This window comes from Larimichthys crocea, chromosome XVIII (assembly GCF_000972845.2).
Source record: "Larimichthys crocea isolate SSNF chromosome XVIII, L_crocea_2.0, whole genome shotgun sequence".
Lineage (NCBI taxonomy): Eukaryota > Metazoa > Chordata > Actinopteri > Sciaenidae > Larimichthys > Larimichthys crocea.
The window spans coordinates 11,957,748-11,979,554 of NC_040028.1; the positions used below are offsets into that span (position 1 = coordinate 11,957,748).

At 41.4% G+C, this 21,807-nt stretch overlaps 1 protein-coding gene and 23 non-coding genes across 24 annotated transcripts in view; 23 read left to right on the forward strand and 1 right to left on the reverse strand.

Annotated features, from left to right (window-relative positions):
* Positions 1-1,161: 1,161 nt before the first annotated feature.
* On the forward strand, positions 1,162-1,235 carry trnai-aau (transfer RNA isoleucine (anticodon AAU)). Its single transcript has one exon. It is a non-coding gene; the product is annotated as a tRNA-Ile (tRNA).
* Positions 1,236-1,423: 188 nt separating this feature from the next.
* Positions 1,424-1,497, forward strand: trnai-aau (transfer RNA isoleucine (anticodon AAU)). The gene has a single exon. It is a non-coding gene; the product is annotated as a tRNA-Ile (tRNA).
* Positions 1,498-2,786: 1,289 nt separating this feature from the next.
* On the forward strand, positions 2,787-2,858 carry trnai-aau (transfer RNA isoleucine (anticodon AAU)). The gene has a single exon. It is a non-coding gene; the product is annotated as a tRNA-Ile (tRNA).
* A 472-nt stretch (positions 2,859-3,330) lies between these two features.
* On the forward strand, positions 3,331-3,403 carry trnar-ucg (transfer RNA arginine (anticodon UCG)). The gene has a single exon. It is a non-coding gene; the product is annotated as a tRNA-Arg (tRNA).
* A 462-nt stretch (positions 3,404-3,865) lies between these two features.
* On the forward strand, positions 3,866-3,938 carry trnai-aau (transfer RNA isoleucine (anticodon AAU)). Its single transcript has one exon. It is a non-coding gene; the product is annotated as a tRNA-Ile (tRNA).
* Positions 3,939-4,673: 735 nt separating this feature from the next.
* trnai-aau (transfer RNA isoleucine (anticodon AAU)) lies at positions 4,674-4,747 on the forward strand. The gene has a single exon. It is a non-coding gene; the product is annotated as a tRNA-Ile (tRNA).
* A 189-nt stretch (positions 4,748-4,936) lies between these two features.
* On the forward strand, positions 4,937-5,009 carry trnai-aau (transfer RNA isoleucine (anticodon AAU)). Its single transcript has one exon. It is a non-coding gene; the product is annotated as a tRNA-Ile (tRNA).
* A 210-nt stretch (positions 5,010-5,219) lies between these two features.
* Positions 5,220-5,292, forward strand: trnar-ucg (transfer RNA arginine (anticodon UCG)). Its single transcript has one exon. It is a non-coding gene; the product is annotated as a tRNA-Arg (tRNA).
* A 465-nt stretch (positions 5,293-5,757) lies between these two features.
* trnai-aau (transfer RNA isoleucine (anticodon AAU)) lies at positions 5,758-5,831 on the forward strand. The gene has a single exon. It is a non-coding gene; the product is annotated as a tRNA-Ile (tRNA).
* Positions 5,832-6,304: 473 nt separating this feature from the next.
* trnai-aau (transfer RNA isoleucine (anticodon AAU)) lies at positions 6,305-6,378 on the forward strand. The gene has a single exon. It is a non-coding gene; the product is annotated as a tRNA-Ile (tRNA).
* A 193-nt stretch (positions 6,379-6,571) lies between these two features.
* Positions 6,572-6,646, forward strand: trnai-aau (transfer RNA isoleucine (anticodon AAU)). Its single transcript has one exon. It is a non-coding gene; the product is annotated as a tRNA-Ile (tRNA).
* Positions 6,647-7,400: 754 nt separating this feature from the next.
* trnai-aau (transfer RNA isoleucine (anticodon AAU)) lies at positions 7,401-7,474 on the forward strand. Its single transcript has one exon. It is a non-coding gene; the product is annotated as a tRNA-Ile (tRNA).
* Positions 7,475-7,944: 470 nt separating this feature from the next.
* Positions 7,945-8,017, forward strand: trnai-aau (transfer RNA isoleucine (anticodon AAU)). The gene has a single exon. It is a non-coding gene; the product is annotated as a tRNA-Ile (tRNA).
* A 187-nt stretch (positions 8,018-8,204) lies between these two features.
* trnai-aau (transfer RNA isoleucine (anticodon AAU)) lies at positions 8,205-8,277 on the forward strand. Its single transcript has one exon. It is a non-coding gene; the product is annotated as a tRNA-Ile (tRNA).
* Positions 8,278-8,491: 214 nt separating this feature from the next.
* trnar-ucg (transfer RNA arginine (anticodon UCG)) lies at positions 8,492-8,564 on the forward strand. Its single transcript has one exon. It is a non-coding gene; the product is annotated as a tRNA-Arg (tRNA).
* Positions 8,565-10,261: 1,697 nt separating this feature from the next.
* trnai-aau (transfer RNA isoleucine (anticodon AAU)) lies at positions 10,262-10,335 on the forward strand. The gene has a single exon. It is a non-coding gene; the product is annotated as a tRNA-Ile (tRNA).
* Positions 10,336-10,549: 214 nt separating this feature from the next.
* On the forward strand, positions 10,550-10,622 carry trnar-ucg (transfer RNA arginine (anticodon UCG)). Its single transcript has one exon. It is a non-coding gene; the product is annotated as a tRNA-Arg (tRNA).
* A 948-nt stretch (positions 10,623-11,570) lies between these two features.
* On the forward strand, positions 11,571-11,644 carry trnai-aau (transfer RNA isoleucine (anticodon AAU)). Its single transcript has one exon. It is a non-coding gene; the product is annotated as a tRNA-Ile (tRNA).
* A 192-nt stretch (positions 11,645-11,836) lies between these two features.
* trnai-aau (transfer RNA isoleucine (anticodon AAU)) lies at positions 11,837-11,909 on the forward strand. Its single transcript has one exon. It is a non-coding gene; the product is annotated as a tRNA-Ile (tRNA).
* Positions 11,910-12,123: 214 nt separating this feature from the next.
* On the forward strand, positions 12,124-12,196 carry trnar-ucg (transfer RNA arginine (anticodon UCG)). Its single transcript has one exon. It is a non-coding gene; the product is annotated as a tRNA-Arg (tRNA).
* Positions 12,197-12,922: 726 nt separating this feature from the next.
* On the forward strand, positions 12,923-12,994 carry trnai-aau (transfer RNA isoleucine (anticodon AAU)). The gene has a single exon. It is a non-coding gene; the product is annotated as a tRNA-Ile (tRNA).
* A 466-nt stretch (positions 12,995-13,460) lies between these two features.
* trnai-aau (transfer RNA isoleucine (anticodon AAU)) lies at positions 13,461-13,532 on the forward strand. Its single transcript has one exon. It is a non-coding gene; the product is annotated as a tRNA-Ile (tRNA).
* Positions 13,506-21,807, reverse strand: part of LOC113748179 (contactin-associated protein-like 5) — a 69,773-nt gene continuing 61,471 nt past the window's right edge. The window contains exons 5-7 of the mRNA XM_027291151.1: positions 19,925-20,072; positions 14,982-15,185; positions 13,506-13,525 (exon numbers count right to left, since the gene is read on the reverse strand). Of these exons, the coding sequence (XP_027146952.1) occupies positions 13,506-13,525; positions 14,982-15,185; positions 19,925-20,072 (372 nt within the window). The remainder of the gene's footprint in view (positions 13,526-14,981; positions 15,186-19,924; positions 20,073-21,807) is intronic.
* trnai-aau (transfer RNA isoleucine (anticodon AAU)) lies at positions 14,505-14,578 on the forward strand. Its single transcript has one exon. It is a non-coding gene; the product is annotated as a tRNA-Ile (tRNA).

A 21,807-nucleotide genomic window follows, 5' to 3' on the forward strand; every position in this document is an offset into this window, starting at 1 on the left:
GTGAAATAAGAAAAAGGCTATCAACTGTGTGCCATGTGGCCTAATGGACAAGGGCTCTGATTCGGCCCGAAGATGGGGTTCGAGTCCCTTGTGGTTGAAACTCTGGTTTCTAAGTGCAACGATCCTGGATGTCCATTCTACCATGACTTTGTAGCTAACAACACATTGGTGTAACTTGCACAAGTAAGTACCGTGATTGGTGTTGACAGAGTGTAAGGGGATTTGCTCAGCACAACAACACATTTTGGGAATTTGATTACTCCATTATCTCATACATGTGTCAGCAGTTACCTACTCTCCTAATCGACAGAAGCTAACCGACCAGAGGTCACACGGTAATTAAATGACTTGGCTGCTTAATCAAATGTCGTGTGGATGTGCAAATTCCCAACACAGCCGGAGTCGCGGTTAGACTATGCTATAACCAAGTCGGGTCAACCCCCTTACTGAAAGGAATACGCAATGGCAAATGTCTGCGACCGAAGCGTGCTACGCTGTTTCCCTCCCCCGACACAAGGCCAGAAACAAATGTCATGAAAAATCCAAAAAGGGACCATTTCTCTTGGCCATGTCCCTTACTAATCTGGAACCGATTTTGTGAAAACACCCAAAAAAAGAAGAAAACGGAGGCCGGTTAGCTCAGTTGGTCAGAGCGTGGTGCTTAAAACGCCAAGTCATGGGTTTCAACCCCCCTAGTCCAAAAGTAGAATTTAACAAGTCAATGGGTCAATGTCTTGCGACAAGCGTGCTACGCTGTTCCCTCCCCCGACACAAGCGGGAACAAAATGCATGAAAAATCCAAAATGGACCATTTCTTTGGCCATGTCCTGACTAATTCTGGAACCGATGTTGTGACATAACCCAAAAAAAGAAAGAAAAGGAGGCCGTTAGCTCAGCTGTAGTAAAGTACACGGTGTTTGACAGAGTTAGGGGATTTTTGCTCAGCACAGACACATCATTTTGGGGAATTGAGATTTTAATACCTGTATCTCTCACCTAAAATGTTGAGACCGTTAACCAATCCCATTCACAGAAGCTACACGACAAGGTGGTCACACTTGAGTAAAATTCAAAATGGGTCCTTTGCTGTCGGTGTTTGAATCCCAATACGTTCCCTGATTAATTGTGGAAACGATTTTGTGGCAAATTCCCCAAAAAAACGGCCGGTTAGCTCCGCTGGTTAGAGCGTGGTGCTAATAACGACAAGGTCATGGGTTCAACCCCCATACTGGCCAAAAGTAGAAATTTAACAGTCAATGGGTCCAAAATGTCATGCGACCCAAGCGTGCTACGCTGTTTCCCTCCCCCGACACAAAGCCAGAACAAATGTCATGAAAAATCCAAAATGGGACCATTTCTCTTGGCAATGTCCCTTACTAATTCTGGAACCGATTTTGGACATAACCCAAAAGAAGAAAAAGGAGGCCGGTTAGCTCAGTTGGTCAGAGCGTGGTGCTAATAACGCCAAGGTCATGGGTTCAATCCCCATACTGGCCAACAGCAGCAATCTAACATTCATGGGGATCTACAATGTTCTGCTTTCACTTCTCTTGCGACGAAGCGTGCTAAGCCATTTCCTCTTCCCCTGAGTGCTAAGCTGGAAAGTGAGCCACACCTCTCTAGGTGAATTAATTGTCCCTGGAAGTTCATCTAGAACACATTTTGTCAGAAAATTGAGACGTAAAATTAAGGAAAAGGATATCAACTGTGTGACATGTGGCCTAATGGACAAGGCGTCTGGACTTCGATCAGAGATTGAGGGTTCGAGTCCCTTCGTGGTTGAAATCTCTGGCTTTCTAACTGCAATGATCCTGGATGCACATTTACCGGACTTTGAGCTTAACAACCAATTGGTGTAACTTTGCCAAGTAAGTACACGGTCTTTATATGGTGTTTGACAGATGAAGGGGATTTTGCTCAGCACAAACACATCATTTTTGTGGAATTTGATATTTAATACCTATCTCTCACATGAAATGTCAGCACGTTAACCTAATTCCCAATGACAGAAGCTAACCGAGAAGGTGTTCACACTTGGTAAAAATTCTGGCCCAAGTAGAAATTAACAGTCAAGGGTCCAAAATGTCTTGCGACCGAAGCGTGCTACGCTGTTTCCCCCTCCCCCCGACAAAGCCAACAAATGTCATGAAAAAATCCAAATGGGACCATTTCTCTTGGCAATGTCCCTTACTAATTCTGGAAACCGATTTGTGACATATACCCAAAAAAAGAAGAAAAAACGGAGGCCGGTTAGCTCAGTTGGTCAGAGCGTGGTGCTATAACGCCAAGGTCATGGGTTCAACTCCCATACTGGCCAAAAGTAGCAATTTAACAAGTCACATGGGTCTAAAATGTCTTGCGACCAAAGGTGCTACGCTGTTCCCCTCCCCCGACACAACGCGGGAACAAATGTCATGAAAAATCCTAAAATGGACCACTTTCTTGGCAATTCACTGACTAATTCTGGACACGATGTTGTGATATAACCCAAAAAAAGAAGAAAAAGGAGGCAGGTTAGCTCAGCTGTAGTAAGTACACGGTGTTTGACAGAGTTAAGGGGATTTTGCTCAGCACAGACACATCATTTTTGGGGAATTTGAGATTTAATACCTGTATCTCTCACACTAAAATGTGAGCAGTTAACCTAATCCCCATTCACAGAAGCTAACCGACAAGGTGGCACACTTGAGTAAAAATTCAAAATGGGCCTTTGCTGTCGGTGCTTTGAATCCCAATACTGTCCTGATTAATTGTGGAAAAGATTTTGTGGCAAATTCCCCAAAACAGGCCGGTTAGCTCAGCTGGTTAGAGCGTGGTGCTAATAACGCAAGGTCATGGGTTCACCCCCATACTGGCCAAGTAGAAATTTAAACAGTCAATGGGTCCAAAATGTCATGCGACCCAAGCGTGCTACGCGTTTCCCTCCCCCGACCAAAGCCAGAACCAATGTCTGAAAAATCCAAAATGGGACCATTTCTCTTGGCAATGTCCCTTACTAATTCTGGAACCGATTTGTGGACATAACCCAAAAAAAGAAGAAAACGGAGGCCGTTAGCTCCGTTGGTCAGAGCGTGGTGCTAACGCAAAGGTCATGGGTTCAATCCCCATACTGGCCAACAGCAGCAATCTAACAATTCCATGGGACTACAATGTCTTGCTTTCACTTCTCTGCGACCGAAGCGTGCTAAGCCATTTCCCTTCCCCTGATGCTAAGCTGGAAAGTGAGCACACCTCTCTAGGTGAATTAATTGTTCCCTGGAAGTTCATTTCTAGAACACATTTTGTCAGAAAAATTGAGTCGTGAAATTAAGAAAAGAATATCAACTGTGTGACCATGTGGCCTAATGGACAAGGGGTCTGACTTCGGATCAGAAGATTGAGGGTTCGAGTCCCTTCGTGGTTGAAACCTCTGGCTTTCTAAATGCAATGATCCTGGATGCACATTTACCAAGACTTTGAGCTTAACAACACATTGGTGTAACTTTGCCAAGTAAGTACACGGTCTTGATATGGTGTTTGACAGAGGTAAGGGGATTTTGCTCAGCACAAACACATCATTTTGTGGAATTTTAGATTTAATACCTGTATCTCTCACATAAAATGTCAGCAGTTAACCTAATTCCCAATGACAGAAGCTAACCGAGAAGGTGTTCACACTTGAGTAAAAATTCTGGCCCAAAGTAGAAATTTAACAGTCAATGGGTCCAAAATGTCTCGCGACCGAAGCGTGCTACGCTGTTTCCCTCCCCCGACACAAAGCCAGAACAAATGTCATGAAAAACCAAAATGACCATTTCTCTTGGCAATGTCCCTTACTATTCTGGAACCGATTTTGTGACAAAACCCAAAAAAAAGAAAAAACGGAGGCTGTTAGCTCAGTTGGTCAGAGCGTGGTGCTAATAACGCCAAGGTCATGGGTTCAATCCCCATACTGGCCAAAAGTAGCAATTTAACAAGTCAATGGGTCTAAAATGTCTTGCGACCAAAGCGTGTTACGCTGTTCCCCTCCCCCGACACAAAGCGGGAACAAATGTCATGAAAAATCCAAAATGGGACCATTTCTCTTGGCAATGTCCCTTACTAATTCTGGAACTGATTTTGTGACATAACCCAAAAAAAGAAGAAAAACGGAGGCCGGTTAGCTCAGTTGGTCAGAGCGTGGTGTTAATAACGCCAAAGCTGTTCAATCCCCATACTGGCCGAAAGTAGTAATTTAACAAGTCAATGGGTCTAAAATGTCTTGCGACCAAAGCGTGCTACGCTGTTCCCCTCCCCCGACACAAAGCGGGAACAAATGTCATGAAAAATCCAAAATGGGACCATTTCTCTTGGCAATGTCACTGACTAATTCTGGAACCGATTTGTGACATAACCCAAAAAAAAGAAAAAAAGGAGGCAGGTTAGCTCAGCTGTAAGTAAGTACACGGTGTTTGACAGAGTTAAGGGGATTTTGCTCAGCACAGACACATCATTTTGGGGAATTTGAGATTTAATACCTGTATCTCTCACATAAAATGTGAGCAGTTAACCTAATCCCCCTCACAGAAGCTAACCGACAAGGTGGTCACACTTGAGTAAAATTCAAAATGGGTCCTTTGCTGTCGGTGCTTTGAATCCCAATACTGTCCCTGATTAATTGTGGAAAAGATTTTGTGGCAAATTCCCCAAAAACAGGCCGGTTAGCTCAGCTGGTTAGAGCGTGGTGCTAATAACGCCAAGGTCATGGGTTCAACCCCCATACTGGCCAAAAGTAGAAATTTAACACTCAATGGGTCCAAAATGTCATGCGACCCAAGCGTGCTACGCTGTTTCCCTCCCCCGACACAAAGCCAGAACAAATGTCATGAAAATCCAAATGGGACCATTTCTCTTGGCAATGTCCCTTACTATTCTGGAACCGATTTTGTGACTAACACAAAAAAAGAAGAAAAACGGAGGCCGGTTAGCTCAGTTGGTCAGAGCGTGGTGCTAATAACGCCAAGGTCATGGGTTCAATCCCATACTGGCAACAGCAGCAATCTAACAATTCCATGGGACTACAATGTCTTGCTTTCACTTCTCTGCGACCGAAGCGTGCTAGCCATTTCCCTTCCCCTGATGCTAAGCTGGAAAGTGCGACACCTCTCTAGGTGAATTAATTGTTCCCTGGAAGTTCATTCTAGAACACATTTTGTCAGAAAAATTGAGTCGTGAAATTAGGAAAAGGATATCAACTGTGTGACCATGTGGCCTAATGGACAAGGCGTCTGACTTCGGATCAGAAGATTGAGGGTTCGAGTCCCTTCGTGGTTGAAATCTCTGGCTTTCTAACTGCAATGATCCTGGATGCACATTTACCAGGACTTGAGCTTAAAACACATTGGTGTAACTTTGCCAGTAAGTACACGGTTCTTGATATGGTGTTTGACAGATGTAAGGGGATTTTGCTCAGCACAAACACATCATTTTGTGGAATTTGAGATTTAATACCTATATCTCTCACATGAAATGTCAGCAGTTAACCTAATTCCCAATGACAGAAGCTAACCGAGAAGGTGTTCACACTTGAGTAAAAATTCTGGCCCAAAGTAGAAATTTAACAGTCAATGGGTCCAAAATGTCTTGCGACCGAAGCGTGCTACGCTGTTTCCCTCCCCCGACACAAAGCCAGAACAAATGTCATGAAAAATCCAAAATGGGACCATTTCTCTTGGCAATGTCCCTTACTAATTCTGGAACCGATTTTGTGACATAACCCAAAAAAAGAAGAAAAACGGAGGCCGGTTAGCTCAGTTGGTCAGAGCGTGGTGCTAATAACGCCAAGGTCATGGGTTCAATCCCCATACTGGCCAAAAGTAGCAATTTAACAAGTCAATGGGTCTAAAATGTCTTGCGACCAAAGCGTGCTACGCTGTTCCCCTCCCCCGACACAAAGCGGGAACAAATGTCATGAAAAATCCAAAATGGGACCATTTCTCTTGGCAATGTCACTGACTAATTCTGGAACCGATGTTGTGACATAACCCAAAAAAAGGAGAAAAAGGGGGCAGGTTAGCTCCGCGTAAGTAAGTACACGGTGTTTGACAGAGTTAAGGGGATTTTGCTCAGCACAGACACATCATTTTGGGGAATTTGAGATTTAATACCTGTATCTCTCACATAAAATGTGAGCAGTTAACCTAATCCCCATTCACAGAAGCTAACCGACAAGGTGGTCACACTTGAGTAAAAATTCAAAATGGGTCCTTTGCTGTCGGTGCTTTGAATCCCAATACTGTCCCTGATTAATTGTGGAAAAGATTTTGTGGCAAATTCCCCAAAAACAGGCCGGTTAGCTCAGCTGGTTAGAGCGTGGTGCTAATAACGCCAAGGTCATGGGTTCAACCCCCATACTGGCCAAAAGTAGAAATTTAACACTCAATGGGTCCAAAATGTCATGCGACCCAAGCGTGCTACGCTGTTTCCCTCCCCCGACACAAAGCCAGAACAAATGTCATGAAAAATCCAAAATGGGACCATTTCTCTTGGCAATGTCCCTTACTAATTCTGGAACCGATTTTGTGACATAACCCAAAAAAAGAAGAAAAACGGAGGCCGGTTAGCTCAGCTGGTCAGAGCGTGGTGCTAATAACGCCAAGGTCATGGGTTTCAATCCCCATACTGGCCAACAGCAGCAATCTAAACTTCCATGGGACTACAATGTCTTGCTTTCACTTTCTGTCGACCGAAGCGTGCTAAGCCATTTCCCTTCCCCTGATGCTAAAGCTGGAAAGTGAGCACACCTCTTCTAGGTAATTAATTGTTCCCTGGAAGTTCATTCTAGAACACCATTTGTCAGGAAAAATTGAGTCGTGAAATTAAGAAAAGATATCAACTGTGTGACCATGTGGGCCTAATGGACAAGGGGTCTGACTTCGGATCAGAAGATTGAGGGTTCGAGTCCCTTCGTGGTTGAAACCTCTGGCTTTCTAAATGCAATGATCCTGGATGCACATTTACCAAGACTTTGAGCTTAACAACACATTGGTGTAACTTTGCCAAGTAAGTACACGGGTCTTGATATGGTGTTTGACAGAGGTAAGGGGATTTTGCTCAGCACAAACACATCATTTTGTGGAATTTGAGATTTAATACCTATATCTCTCACATGAAATGTCAGCAGTATAACTAATCCCAATGACCGAAGCTAACCGAGAAGGTGTTCACACCTGAGTAAAAAATTCTGGCCCAAAGTAGAAATTTAACAGTCAATGGGTCCAAAATGTCTTGCGACCGAAGCGTGCTACGCTGTTTCCCTCCCCCGACACAAAGCCAGAACAAATGTCATGAAAAATCCAAAATGGGACATTTCTCTTGGCAATGTCCCTTACTAATTCTGGAACCGATTTTGTGACATAACCCAAAAAAAGAAGAAAAACGGAGGCCGGTTAGCTCAGTTGGTCAGAGCGTGGTGTTAATAACGCCAAGGTCATGGGTTCAATCCCCATACTGGCCAAAAGTAGTAATTTAACAAGTCAATGGGTCTAAAATGTCTTGCGACCAAAGCGTGCTACGCTGTTCCCCTCCCCCGACACAAAGCGGGAACAAATGTCTTGAAAAATCCAAAATGGGACCATTTCTCTTGGCAATGTCACTGACTAATTCTGGAACCGATGTTGTGACATAACCCAAAAAAAGAAGAAAAAAGGAGGCAGGTTAGCTAGCTGTAATAAGTACACGGTGTTGACGAAGTTGGGGATTTTGCTCAGCCACAGACACATCATTTTGGGGAATTTGAGATTTATACCTGTATCTCTCACATAAAATGTGAGCAGTTAACCTAATCCCCCTCACAGAAAGCTAACCGACAAGGTGGTCACACTTGAGTAAAAATTCAAAATGGGTCCTTTGCTGTCGGTGCTTTGAATCCCAATACTGTCCCTGATTAATTGTGGAAAAGATTTTGTGGCAAATTCCCCAAAAACAGGCCGGTTAGCTCAGCTGGTTAGAGCGTGGTGCTAATAACGCCAAGGTCATGGGTTCAACCCCATACTGGCCAAAAGTAGAAATTAACATCAATGGGTCCAAAAATGTCATGCGACCCAAGCGTGCTACACTGTTCCCTCCCCGACACAAAGCAGCACACAAATGTCATGAAATCAAAATGGGACTATTTCTCTTGGCAATGTCCCTTACTAATTCTGGAACCGATTTTGTGACATAACCCAAAAAAGAAGAGAAACGGAGGCCGGTTAGCTCAGTGGTCAGAGCGTGGTTGCTAATAACGCAAGGTCATGGGTTCAATCCCCATACTGGCCAACAGTAGCAATCTAACAATTCCATGGGACTACAATGTCTTGCTTTCACTTCTCTGCGACCGAAGCGTGCTAAGCCATTTTCCCTTCCCTGATGCTAAGCTGGAAAGTGAGCACACCTCTCTAGGTGAATTAATTGTTCCCTGGAAGTTCATTTCTAGAACACATTTTGTCAGAAAAATTGAGACGTAAAATTAAGAAAAGGATATCAACTGTGTGACCATGTGGCCTAATGGACAAGGCGTCTGACTTCGGATCAGAAGATTGAGGGTTCGAGTCCCTTCGTGGTGAACATCTCTGGCTTTTTAAGTGCCAATGATCCTGGATGCACATTTACCAGGACTTTGAGCTTAACAACACATTGGTGTAACTTTGCCAAGTAAAGTACATGGTTCTTGATATGGTTGTTGACCAGAGGTAAGGGGAATTTTCGCTCAGCACAAACATCATCATTTTGTGGAATTTTAGTTTTAATACCGTTCTCTCACATGAAATTTCAGCAGTACCTAATTCCCAATGACAGAAGCTAACCGAGAAGGAGTTCACACTTGAGTAAAAATTCTGGCCCAAAGTAGAAATTTAACAGTCAATGGGTCCAAAATGTCTTGCGACCGAAGCGTGCTACGCTGTTTCCCTCCCCCGACACAAAGCCAGAACAAATGTCATGAAAAATCCAAAATGGGGACCTTCTTCTCTGGCAATGTCCCTTACTAATTCTGGAACCGTTTTGTGACATAACCCAAAAAAAGGAAGAAAAACGGAGGCCGGTTAGCTCAGTTGTCAGCCGCGTTGGTGCTAAATAAAACGCCAGGTCATGGGTTCAATCTCCCCATAGTGGCCCAAAAAAGTTAGAATTTAACACGTTCAATGGGCCTAAAAAGTCTTGCGACCAAGGTGCTTACGCTGTCCCCTCACCGACACAAAGCGGGTACCAATGTCTGAAAGTCCCAAAATGGGACCATTTCTCTTGCATGTCACTACTATTCTGAGAACCGATGTTGTGACATAACACCTCCCCCGACACAAAGCCAGAACAAATGTCATGAACAAATCCAAAAAGGACATTTCTCTTGGCAATGTCCCTTACTAATTCTGGAACCGATTTTGTGACATAACCCAAAAAAAAAGAAAGCAAAAACGGAGGCCGGTTAGCTCAGTTGGTCAGCGCTGGTTGCTAATAACGCCAAGGTCATGGGTTCAATCACCCATACTGGCCAAAAGTAGCAATCTAACACAAGTCCATGGGTCTAAAAGGTCTTGCGACAAAGCGTGCTACGCTGTTCCCCTCCCCGACCACAAAGTGCGGAACAAATGTCATGAAAAAATCCAAAAAATGGGCACCATTTCTCTGGCAATGTCACGACTAATTCTGAACCGATGTTGTGACATAACCCAAAAAAAACGAAGAAAAAAAGGAGGCAGGTTCGTCAGCTGTAAGTAAGTACACGGTTGTTTGACAGAGAGTTAAGGGGATTTGCTTCAGCACAGACACATCATTTTGGGGAATTTGAGATTTAATACCTGTATCTCTCACATAAAATGTGAGCAGTTAACCTAATCCCCATTCACAGAAGCTAACCGACAAGTGGTCACCCTTGAGTAAAAATTCAAAATGGGTCCTTTGCTGTCGGTTTGCTTTGAATCCCTAATACTGTTCCTGATTAATTGTGGAAAAGATTTGCCTGGCCCAAATCTCCCCAAAAACAGGGCCGTTAGCCCAGCGCGTAGAGCGTGGCTGCTATATAACGACCAAGCGTCATGGGTTCAACCCCCATACTGGGCCCAAACGTAGAAATTAACCACTCAATAACAGTCAATGGGTCCAAAATGTCATGCAACCCAAGCGTGCTACACTGTTTCCCTCCCCCGACACAAAGCCAGAACAAATGTCATGAAAAATCCAAAATGGGACCATTTCTCTTGGCAATGTCCCTTACTAATTCTGGAACCGATTTTGTGACATAACCCAAAAAAAGAAGAAAAACGGAGGCCGGTTAGCTCAGTTGGTCAGAGCGTGGTGCTAATAACGCCAAGGTCATGGGTTCAATCCCCATACTGGCCAACAGTAGCAATCTAACAATTCCATGGGACTACAATGTCTTGCTTTCACTTCTCTGCGACCGAAGCGTGCTAAGCCATTTCCCTTCCCCTGATGCTAAGCTGGAAAGTGAGCACACCTCTCTAGGTGAATTAATTGTTCCCTGGAAGTTCATTTCTAGAACACATTTTGTCAGAAAAATTGAGTCGTGAAATTAAGAAAAGAATATCAACTGTGTGACCATGTGGCCTAATGGACAAGGCGTCTGACTTCGGATCAGAAGATTGAGGGTTCGAGTCCCTTCGTGGTTGAAACCTCTGGCTTTCTAAGTGCAATGATCCTGGATGCACATTTACCAGGACTTTGAGCTTAACAACACATTGGTGTAACTGGCTACCAACACATTGGTGTAACTTTGCCAAGTAAGTACATGGTTCTTGATATGGTGTTTGACAGAGGTAAGGGGATTTTGCTCAGCACAAACACATCATTTTGTGGAATTTTAGATTTAATACCTGTATCTTCTCACATGGAAATGTCAGCAGTTAACCTAATTCCCAATGACAGAGCTAACCGAGAAGGGTTCACACTTGAGTAAATTCTGGCCCAAAGTAGAAATTTAACAGTCAATGGGTCCAAAATGTCTTCGCGACCGAAGCGTGCTACGCTGTTTCCCTCCCCCGACACAAAGCCAGAACAAATGTCATGAAAAATCCAAAATGGGACCATTTCTCTTGGCAATGTTCCTTCTAATTCTGGAACCGATTTTGTGACATAACCCAAAAAAAGAAGAAAAAACGGAGGCCGGTTTAGCTTCAGTTTGGTCAGAGCGTGGTGCTTTCAATAAGTCCAAGGCATGGGTTCAATCCCCATATGCCAAAATGTCATGAAAAATCCCAAATATGGGACCATTTTCTTGGCAATGTCCACTGACTAATTCTGGAAACCGATGTTGTGACATAACAAAAAAGAAGAAAAAAGGAGGCAGGTTAGCTCAGCTGTAAGTAAGTACACGGTGTTTGACAGAGTTAAGGGGATTTTGCTTCGAAGAACAGACAATCATTTGGGGAATTTGAGATTTAACCGTATCTCTACAAACAATGTAGAGTTAACCTAATCCCCATTCACAGAAGCTAACCGACAAGGTGGTCACACTTGAGTAAAAATTCAAAATGGGTCCTTTGCTGTCGGTGCTTTGAATCCCAATACTGTCCCTGATTAATTGTGGAAAAGATTTTGTGGCAAATTCCCCAAAAACAGGCCGGTTAGCTCAGCTGGTTAGAGCGTGGTGCTAATAACGCCAAGGTCATGGGTTCAACCCCCATACTGGCCAAAAGTAGAAATTTAACACTCAATGGGTCCAAAATGTCATGCGACCCAAGCGTGCTACGCTGTTTCCCTCCCCCGACACAAAGCAGCAACAAATGTCATGAAAATCCAAAATGGGACTATTTCTCTTGGCAATGTCCCTTACTAATTCTGGAACCGATTTTGTGACATAACCCAAAAAAAGAAGAAAAACGGAGGCCGGTTAGCTCAGTGGTCAGAGCGTGGTGCTAATAACGCCAAGGTCATGGGTTCAATCCCCATACTGGCCAACAGCAGCAATCTAACAATTCCATGGGACTACAATGTCTTGCTTTCACTTCTCTGCGACCGAAGCGTGCTAAGCCATTTCCCTTCCCCTGATGCTAAGCTGGAAAGTGAGCACACCTCTCTAGGTGAATTAATTGTTCCCTGGAAGTTCATTTCTAGAACACATTTTGTCAGAAAAATTGAGACGTAAAATTAAGAAAAGGATATCAACTGTGTGACCATGTGGCCTAATGGACAAGGCGTCTGACTTCGGATCAGAAGATTGAGGGTTCGAGTCCCTTCGTGGTTGAAATCTCTGGCTTTCTAAGTGCAATGATCCTGGATGCACATTTACCAGGACTTTGAGCTTAACAACACATTGGTGTAACTTTGCCAATAAGTACATGGTGTTTGACAGAGGTAAGGGGATTTTGCTCAGCACAAACACATCATTTTGTGGAATTTTAGATTTAATACCTGTATCTCTCACATGAAATGTCAGCAGTTAACCTAATTCCCAATGACAGAAGCTAACCGAGAAGGTGTTCACACTTGAGTAAAAATTCTGGCCCAAAGTAGAAATTTAACAGTCAATGGGTCCAAAATGTCTGCGACGACCGCTGCTACGCTGTTTCCCTCCCCCGACACAAAGCCAGAACAAATGTCATGAAAAATCCAAAATGGGACCATTTCTCTTGGCAATGTCCCTTACTAATTCTGGAACCGATTTTGTGACATAACCCAAAAAAAGAAGAAAAAAGGAGGCAGGTTAGCTCAGCTGTAAGTAAGTACACGGTGTTTGACAGAGTAGGGGATTTGCTCAGCACAGACACATCATTTTGGGAATTTGAGATTTAATACCTGTATCTCTCACATAAAATGTGACAGTTAACCTAATCCCATTCACAGAAGCTAACGAAAGGTGGTCACACTTGAGTAAAAATTTCAAAATGGGTCCTTTGCTGTCGGTGCTTTGAATTCCCATACTGTCCTGATTCTGTGGAAAAGATTTTGTGGCAAATTCCCCAAAAAAACAGGCCGGTTAGCTCAGCTGGTAGAGCGTGGTGCTAATAACGCCAGGTCATGGGTTCAACCCCCATACTGGCCCAAAGTAGAAATTTAACAGTCAATGGGTCCAAAATGTCATGCGACCAAAGCGTGCTACACTGTTCCCCTCCCCGACACAAAGCGAGAACAAATGTCATGAAAATCCAAATGGGACCATTTCTCTTGGCAATGTCACTGACTAATTCTGGAACCGATGTTGTGACATAACCCAAAAAAAGAAGAAAAAAGGAGGCAGGTTAGCTCAGCTGTAAGTAAGTACACGGTGTTTGACAGGTTAAGGGGATTTGCTCAGCACAGACACATCATTTTGGGGAATTTGAGATTTAATACCTGTATCTCTCACATAAAATGTGAGCAGTAAACTAATCCCCATTCACAGAAGCTAACCGACAAGGTGGTCACACTTGAGTAAAAATTCAAATGGGTCCTTTGCTGTCGGTGCTTTGATCCCAATACTGTCCCTGATTAATTGTGGAAAAGATTTTGTGGCAAATTCCCCAAAAACAGGCGGTTAGCTCAGCTGGTAGAGCGTGGTGCTAATAACGCCAAGGTCATGGGTTCAACCCCCATACTGGCCAAAAGTAGAAATTTAACAGTTAATGGGTCCAAAATGTCATGCGACCCAAGCGTGCTACACTGTTTCCCTCCCCCGACACAAAGCAGAAAAATGTCATGAAAAGTCCAAAATGGGACCATTTCTCTGGCAATGTCATGACTAATTTTGGAACCAATTTGTGACATAACCCAAAAAAAGAAGAAAAAAGGAGGCAGGTTAGCTCAGCTGTAAGTAAGTACACAGTGTTTGACAGAGTTAAGGGGTTTTGCTCACCACAGACACATCATTTTGGGGATTGAGATTTAATACTGTATCTCTCACATAAAATGTGGCAGTGTAACCTAATCCCCCTTCACGAAGCTAACCGACAAGGTGGTCACACTTGAGAAAATTCAAAATGGGTCCTTTGCTGTGCTGCTTGATCCCAATCTGTCCTGATTAATTGTGGAAAAGATTTTGTGGCAATTCCCAAAAACAGGCCGGTTAGCTCAGCTGGTTAGAGGTGGTTAATAAACGCCCAAGGTCATGGTTCAACCCATAAATGGGTCCAAAATGTCATGCGACCCAAGCGTGCTACACTGTTCCCCTCCCCCGACACAAAGCAGCAACAAATGTCATGAAAAGTCCAAAATGGGACCATTTCTCTTGGCAATGTCACTGACTAATTCTGGAACCGATGTTGTGACATAACCCAAAAAAAGAAGAAAAAAGGAGGCAGGTTAGCTCAGCTGTAAGTAAGTACACGGTGTTTGACAGAGTTAAGGGGATTTTGCTCAGCACAGACACATCATTTTGGGGAATTTGAGATTTAATACCTGTATCTCTCACATAAAATGTGAGCAGTTAACCTAATCCCCATTCACAGAAGCTAACCGACAAGGTGGTCACACTTGAGTAAAAATTCAAAATGGGTCCTTTGCTGTCGGTGCTTTGAATCCCAATACTGTCCCTGATTAATTGTGGAAAAGATTTTGTGGCAAATTCCCCAAAAACAGGCCGGTTAGCTCAGCTGGTTAGAGTGTGGTGCTAATAACGCCAAGGTCATGGGTTCAACCCCCATACTGGCCAACAGTAGCAATTTAACAAATCAATGGGTCTAAAATGCATGTATTATACTTTATTATGTCTCTGATTCATTCTGGAACTTTTTTTTTTCACAATTTCATGAAAAATCCAAAATTGGAACATTTCTTTTGGATCTGTCCCATTTAAGAAATTAAGTTGTGAAAGACAAAAATGGACAACAAACCCATTATATTTAATTTTTCAATGTAGCAACACGACACAATTCTGACATGAGTTTAGAAACTGCAGTTTACATTTCCAGGCTATGGGAAATTACTATTTTTCCCTTCACTGGCACCAATCTGACCATGCCCTCATCAATGACGAGGCACTGACTGTATGTACAAGCTAACACAGCTGTCAATAAACACAAAGACTCTAAAAAAAATGAGGTTGAGAAACGTACCTAGGTTGAGGTAGAGGGCCAGTTTTCCTCTGTGAAGCTCAAGGGTGATGTAGTCTCCCCTCTGTCCCTCACCATGCAGTAAAACCCCCTCAGCCTGACGGCTCTTGAAGCGCAGAGAGATCACATCCTTCACTGTTGACATAGACTTCTGGTTGAAACGATACAGCAAAGAACTTCTGCCATCAAAGTCCGCCACATCTGACTCTAAAAGTAAAAATAAAGTCATTTGAATGAAAACTGTACACTCTGAATGACGCATGTTAACGGGCAAAGCCAAAGCATGTATGGCTGATTTACACTAATTAATGATTAACAATCTTAACAATGTGTGGCATGGGGTGATCACTTATGCTGGAGGTGGAGCGAGACCTTACTGAAAGTTAACAGGAAATTAAGAGACACCTTTCAAACTACAGGGTGCAAACAGAGAATACGAGGTTTAGGTTGGTGCGATGCAATATTACGAATGTAATTCTACCTCTAATACTTAAAGTTAGAAACATCTATCTATCTATCTATCTATCTATCTATCTATCTATCTATCTATCTATCTATCTATCTATCTATCTATCTATCTATCTATCTATAGGGTTACAGCACCCTGCTAATCTTAACCTAATGTTAAAACCTAAAGGCTTGGTGTTAATTAATTTCACCAACTCCAGTGTGTGTGTGTGTGTGTTTATTATTCATTTACTAGCAGTGTGAGCGATTTGGTGATTGTGCTGGGAGAGTTTAGAGCCACCAAAGTGTAGGGTCAGCTCCAGTGAAACCAGCACTGATGTTTTGGTACACAGTCTTTGGGTTGCAATTATTGAGTGCAGGAAAAGTCACATCAGTCTTACAATTCATATTAATATCGTCATCCACAAAAGAGTTGCATCTGTTTATTTGTAAAATATCGGTAAGCAAGAATATGAAATTTGGCAATCACTCAGGCGACGGACCAGGGCTTGAGTGACTATTTTTTCTTTTCTTGTTTTGTTTTTAAAAGTTTTCTCAATATTGCAAGAGAACAATTTGAACATTTTGTACACAAGTGACACTTTGTGTATAGCTTTAGTTAGACATACACTTTCTGAGTATTTTCCAGTTTTAGATGGTCTGCTGGTATCTTTTTCTTTAAAACATATACATTTGGTACATCCACACATATTTTTTAAGTTTATGTTTGTATTGAATCTGACTTATTAACTTAACTGCAATTCATAGATAATATCTTTAGGGCATGTTTGTAATGATCCTCGCTGCTGCAGTATGCAGGCTGAACCATCTATTCAGTATGATGTTATTGATATTATTATCTTGACTTGTGATTGTGATTAATGTTTATGATTGCCAATCAAATGAGACCATATAAATTCCTTCTTCTGAACCCAAACAGTATGACATGAGGGTCATGGCCTACCCAGAAATCTTCATAGCTGTATTTTTACAATTCCAATTGCGCTTCATAATTCACATAAAAATAATCAGATGGAAAAATGAATTGTGATGATGTTCATTCATAATTCATATTTATTGATATTACAGTTCCCTCTCACAGTTGTTTCTCAGGTTACGTGAAAGCTTGATTCTAAAAGGGGCCGTGGTCGTGGCGCTTGATGACGCAGTGCCGGTCTGGTCTATGCTTAGCATTCTCATTAAAGGTCATTATTGGTGAGACAGTTTCAACTGATTCATCAATAGCTTTAATTTGCATCTTAAAGTCGTCAATGATGAACTTTAACAAGGCATTTCCATTTGAACGCATGCTGAGATCACTCTGTATGAATTGTATCATTTACACGGCTCGTCCCTCAGTGGAATATTCAGACACAACCTCAAAATTATAATGCATACAGTATATTAACCGACCTCTCAGAGCATAACTGCCTTTAAAAAACTAAATAAAACACATGTGGTGGAATAAATAAATACAAACATAGTTTAACACAGCCTAACAAAGCCTCATATGAATGTAGAGAAATGTTAAAAAGCATAAACAAAACAAAACAAAGCCTATCTATTCCATTTTGATTACTTCATATTTCATTTTTACTTTTTATGATATCATTTGGCAAAAATGTCAACATTGGATATAAGTGTATGTAGATGTATGTAAATGTATTTAAAGATGTGACATTTAGGGTAAAAATAATGTTTGGATGTGCATGTTTCTTAAACCCACCTATGAAAATAATATGGTAATATATGATTTCATTTTAAAACCATTCCTCATCATTACAGCACAGTCCTGCCTCTCTGTACAGTAAAAACTAATGTTCTGTGACCAAAGAAGATAACACTGTAACATCTCCACATCAAATCAGACACAATCTCATCCGCATGGCTCCTACATCTTATATCTCCATATGAAACAGTTTGTCCTGCACCACATGGCTGAGCTCAGTTAATAGCTGTGGGATGTTGTTTTTTTCCTTCAGTTTTACCTTTTATATGATTCTCTTCCCAGGAGACTGAAGAGATTTATGAATTTATGGATTTCAAGGCTGTAATGCAGCAGGATGAGCTACACGGATACCTGCCTCAAACTCCGCCCTGTCATTCTGTGTTCTACACCCCCAACACACACACACACACACACACACACACACACACACACACCCACACACACACAGACAACGAATATAGACACTTCCTATTAATTCTTTATTTTCAAGTCTCTCTGCCCTTCCTATAAAGTCTACACTTTCCTGATGCCTTGATGAATTCAACATAATGTACATTTCTACAGCGCTAATTCCATAAATAAAACACGAGTCATGTTGTGAAAATGTACATGAGACTCGAATTAACCATATGAGCTCTATTTTTTTCATGGCCCTTCTCAGGAGCCACTCATTATTTATTATTTATTTCATTGACTGCATTTCATTTATCTAAGGGTGGCTCATATTTCATCCACCATAAATCAAGAGGTGGACACTCGCACACAAACATTCATTTATCTGGTAGCCTTAAACCTGTTGTGTCTGTGCCAGAGATCGACTTGTTTATCTGATTAGCAAATTTAAAAGTGTCTTTTCTGAAACATCCATCTGTTTATCTGAGCACTGAACGCTGAAGCTGCATCCAAGACTGTTGGACTGGAAAATTTCTAGGCATTTATTGAGTATAATCTAATGTTCCCTCACTGTTTATTAGATCATTTCACATGTTGACTACTGTCTGTCAATGCAGATGGATTGGCCTTCTCAAAAGGAAGGGCAAAGAGACTGCTGAGGATGGTCAGGAGGAAGAGACGGTGAGAGGTGAAATAGGAGAGCAGAGTGAGGGAAAGAGAGGAGAGACAGAAGATGACGAACTCAGACGGAAGAGATCGGGATATGAGAGAAACAGAAGAGGGGATACAGTATATATATTTATATATCATTTCTGTCTGATGAAAACCACGTATGTACGTTTTTCAGGAGGATGAAAAAACACCAAAAATGAAGATCTGTGTTTACACAGCAATCAGTGAACTGTTAAATATATAAGTGGATTCATGTGGATTGTGAGTGAGAGTGCATGTTTTTTTTTCTGATCCTTTCATGTTTATGTCCACCTCAATAGGTGAACTATCAATAGCAAGGCTGTCCTACATATCTCACAAAGCACATTTTACTATTTTAGATTGAAATAAGAATAATCCAGGTTAATGGCCATTCTGACACTGGCATGCATGCATCAGTCTGACTGTTCAGAGAGATCACAGAGCTCATCATCTGTCCTTGAAAAACATTATCTATCCAAAGCTCTCCTCCTTCTATCTATGCTACATACACGATGGAACAAAACATCTTTTCATTGGTCAGTAAGGTTCTAAATGCTGAAGAGAAAATGTACATTCATACATAGAAAAAAAGTCAAAAGAAGATATGTGGTTTTCATCAAACAGTGATAATATAATGGAAAATAATTCTGTTAAATCACAGGACAATACTTTACAGTGTATGTCTGTTCTAGATTCATCTACAGTGCACTTTTCATTCAGCAAAATAAAATGTGTGTACCCCATCCTGTCAAAACCTTGTGTAAAATGTCTTGATCCTCCCTAAATTAAAAGATTAACTATGAAAATTAAAGTAATAATATTCATGATAAAAATAAAAAATAAATAACCAAGTAAAAAAAAATTAATTGCATTAACAATCAAAAACGGAATGATTTGAATTCACTGAAATATCCTGTTGTCACACAAAGAGTAAAAAACAGTCAGTATGTGTCAGAGAACAAAGTCTGACAATTCAGCATCCTCTCACCAAATGAATAAATCTTCAGGGGACCAGTCTATGTGAGACGTAAGACTATAATTTATTTGAACATTCACACACAGTATACACACACACACACATACAAATGGAGGTGTGCCAAACGATGAGTAAAAATGTAACTTTATGAAGCTTTTCTACATGCACTGCCTGAAATATTGCTTATACATATTTAGTCCTTTTATATTTGTACCCTTTGTCTATTAGGAAATTGCACGTGAGCGTCATGTCATCTTTCCATTCTGGAGCGTGTTCTTCTCTCTCTTAACCTCCAGTGTTCTTTGCTGTATATGTCAGGTTACATTACATTAGTGTAAGGAGAATTTATTGCTGTACATTCTGAAGGTAAGTTTGATTTACTTTGACTCAGGAATCTGTTCATTTGAAGATGTATTTGTAGAGTGCGGCAGGGCTCTTGTGTGGTGTGGTGTCTGTGTGGCTGGTCAAGAGCACTTAGTGCCTCTTTTCACAGAGTTACAGACACAAAGAGCATTTCTCTGACAGAGACCTTGCGACTGCTTGTGCTTAGCAACAAATTACAGAAAGACCCAAAGAACATTGTCTTCATCTGTTTACACCCACTGCCTGTACACATCAACTTCTCATTCTTGGTGTGAGTGTGGTTAGGTGAGGGCTTGATATATATAAACTCTGAGTGTGATTTGAACTGCAGAGTGCATCACTCACTGTAGGAGCAGCCGTAAACCTCCACTCGGAGGCACAGCCAGCCGCTGGGGTTCCAGTCCAGAGGGACGAAGCGCAGGATCCGGGTCCTCACAGAGTGGGACAGCTTGTTCTGGACGACGGCCTCTGAATTCACATTCCCCACAAATGTCTGAAGGAGCAGGCAGAGGAAAGAACGTGGTCATGATGTGAGCATTTTATTGATCGAAACAACGTTTCTGTTAAAAACAAAATGACATAAATGATCTCCAACCTGAAGAAACTGAACAGTAATATTTCCACTGGAGAGTGGAAAAAGCTGAACGCTTGAAATCTAAGCAGAAGAAACATCTAAATCCTTTGAATAGGAAAATGCTGACAGGGCAAACCCAAGGGCAATGTCTTTTTCCTCTCCTTGAACATACGATTTGATGCGAAGAGATAACAACCATCATGTGGTGCAGAAATATGAGAATATCCAGTCCACCATGGTGAGGAACAAGTGGGGAAGTGAGGGGTCTCACACGGTGTCTTCTCTCTGGGAGATAACAACCCACACCTCTAAGATGTCATTATTTATTTCCACCTCAGTGTTCCAACAACTGCAGCTCTGACACAGATAGCTGGGAACCGGTTCAAACCTGCAGCACTGTCCTCACCTCATCAAAATGTCTTTGACTTCCAAAGTAACCTTTTCTGGTCTGATGACCTGATCGGCCCGATAACATTATTTCCATCATAAAGTGATTCATGGTGTGTTTTAGTTCTGGCCCGCTCATTTTCACACCAGAAAAAACAAAAGGACTAAAATAAAGAAAGAGGACCCTCGTGGGGAGTGAGTGACAGCAGATCACACAGCACTTTATTTATCCTGATGTTTTTATCTTCAGCGGAAGCTCACAAAGAAATGACTGATTATCAAAATTAGTCGATTCAACCTCACATATAATAAAGAATAAGACATCTAATCAATGTTTTAGATTAACTGATTAGTTTGTTGAAAAATTGGGTTTATTTGAATTCAAACTATTTTTCAGCACCACAGTTCTACAACAGCGATTGCAGATCTTCCTGTGGTTTACATTTATGCATTAATGGATAAAAATGGTGAAATGTCAAATGTACAATATTTTATTTATAAGTGTAAATTTGTGGTATATAATACTGGCTACAGAGTTGCTCCTCTATTTCTGTTCTACTGCAGCATATCACTAAATTACAGGAATCTGATTTGACATTAACTGTGAAGTTAAATACAGTAAATCTACCGCACCTCTAAATTACAGGATTTACTGTAACTTACTGTAAAAGTAATGTGTCTACCATTCACACATTTATTTTGAATGTACAGTCAATTATTTATTCATCAAAACAAAGAAATAACTGATTATTATCATGATTATTGATATCACAATTCATGCTCATATATCATAAATACGGAGAAATCTAATTTAATCTGATATTTTCTACTGACTACCCGATGAGTTATTTAGTTGATGAAATGGTAAAATATGTTGATTAACCATAATCTGATCATGCTTTTTCATGGTTGTTATTGAACCTGTGTTTCACTTTTTTAGATTTCCCAGAATTTAGTGGTTGCAAATCTTCCTGTGGTCCACACTGATGTGTGAAAAAAATTACAATATTTTACAGTGTTTAGGTGTAAATTTACAGCATGTTACTGGCTACTTGCATTTCTGTTACAGTTTATACTTTAATTCTACAGCAGCATACTGTTAAATTACAGTAATATGATGGTAAAACTGTTGTTAGGTCACAGTATCGAGCTGTCTCTTTACAGTGATTTACTGTAAAAATGATACAGTAACAGTGTATATGGACACACGTGGGGAAATCAAACTCTGACAGCAGATCATGCACCTCTTTATTGAACCTGATGTTTT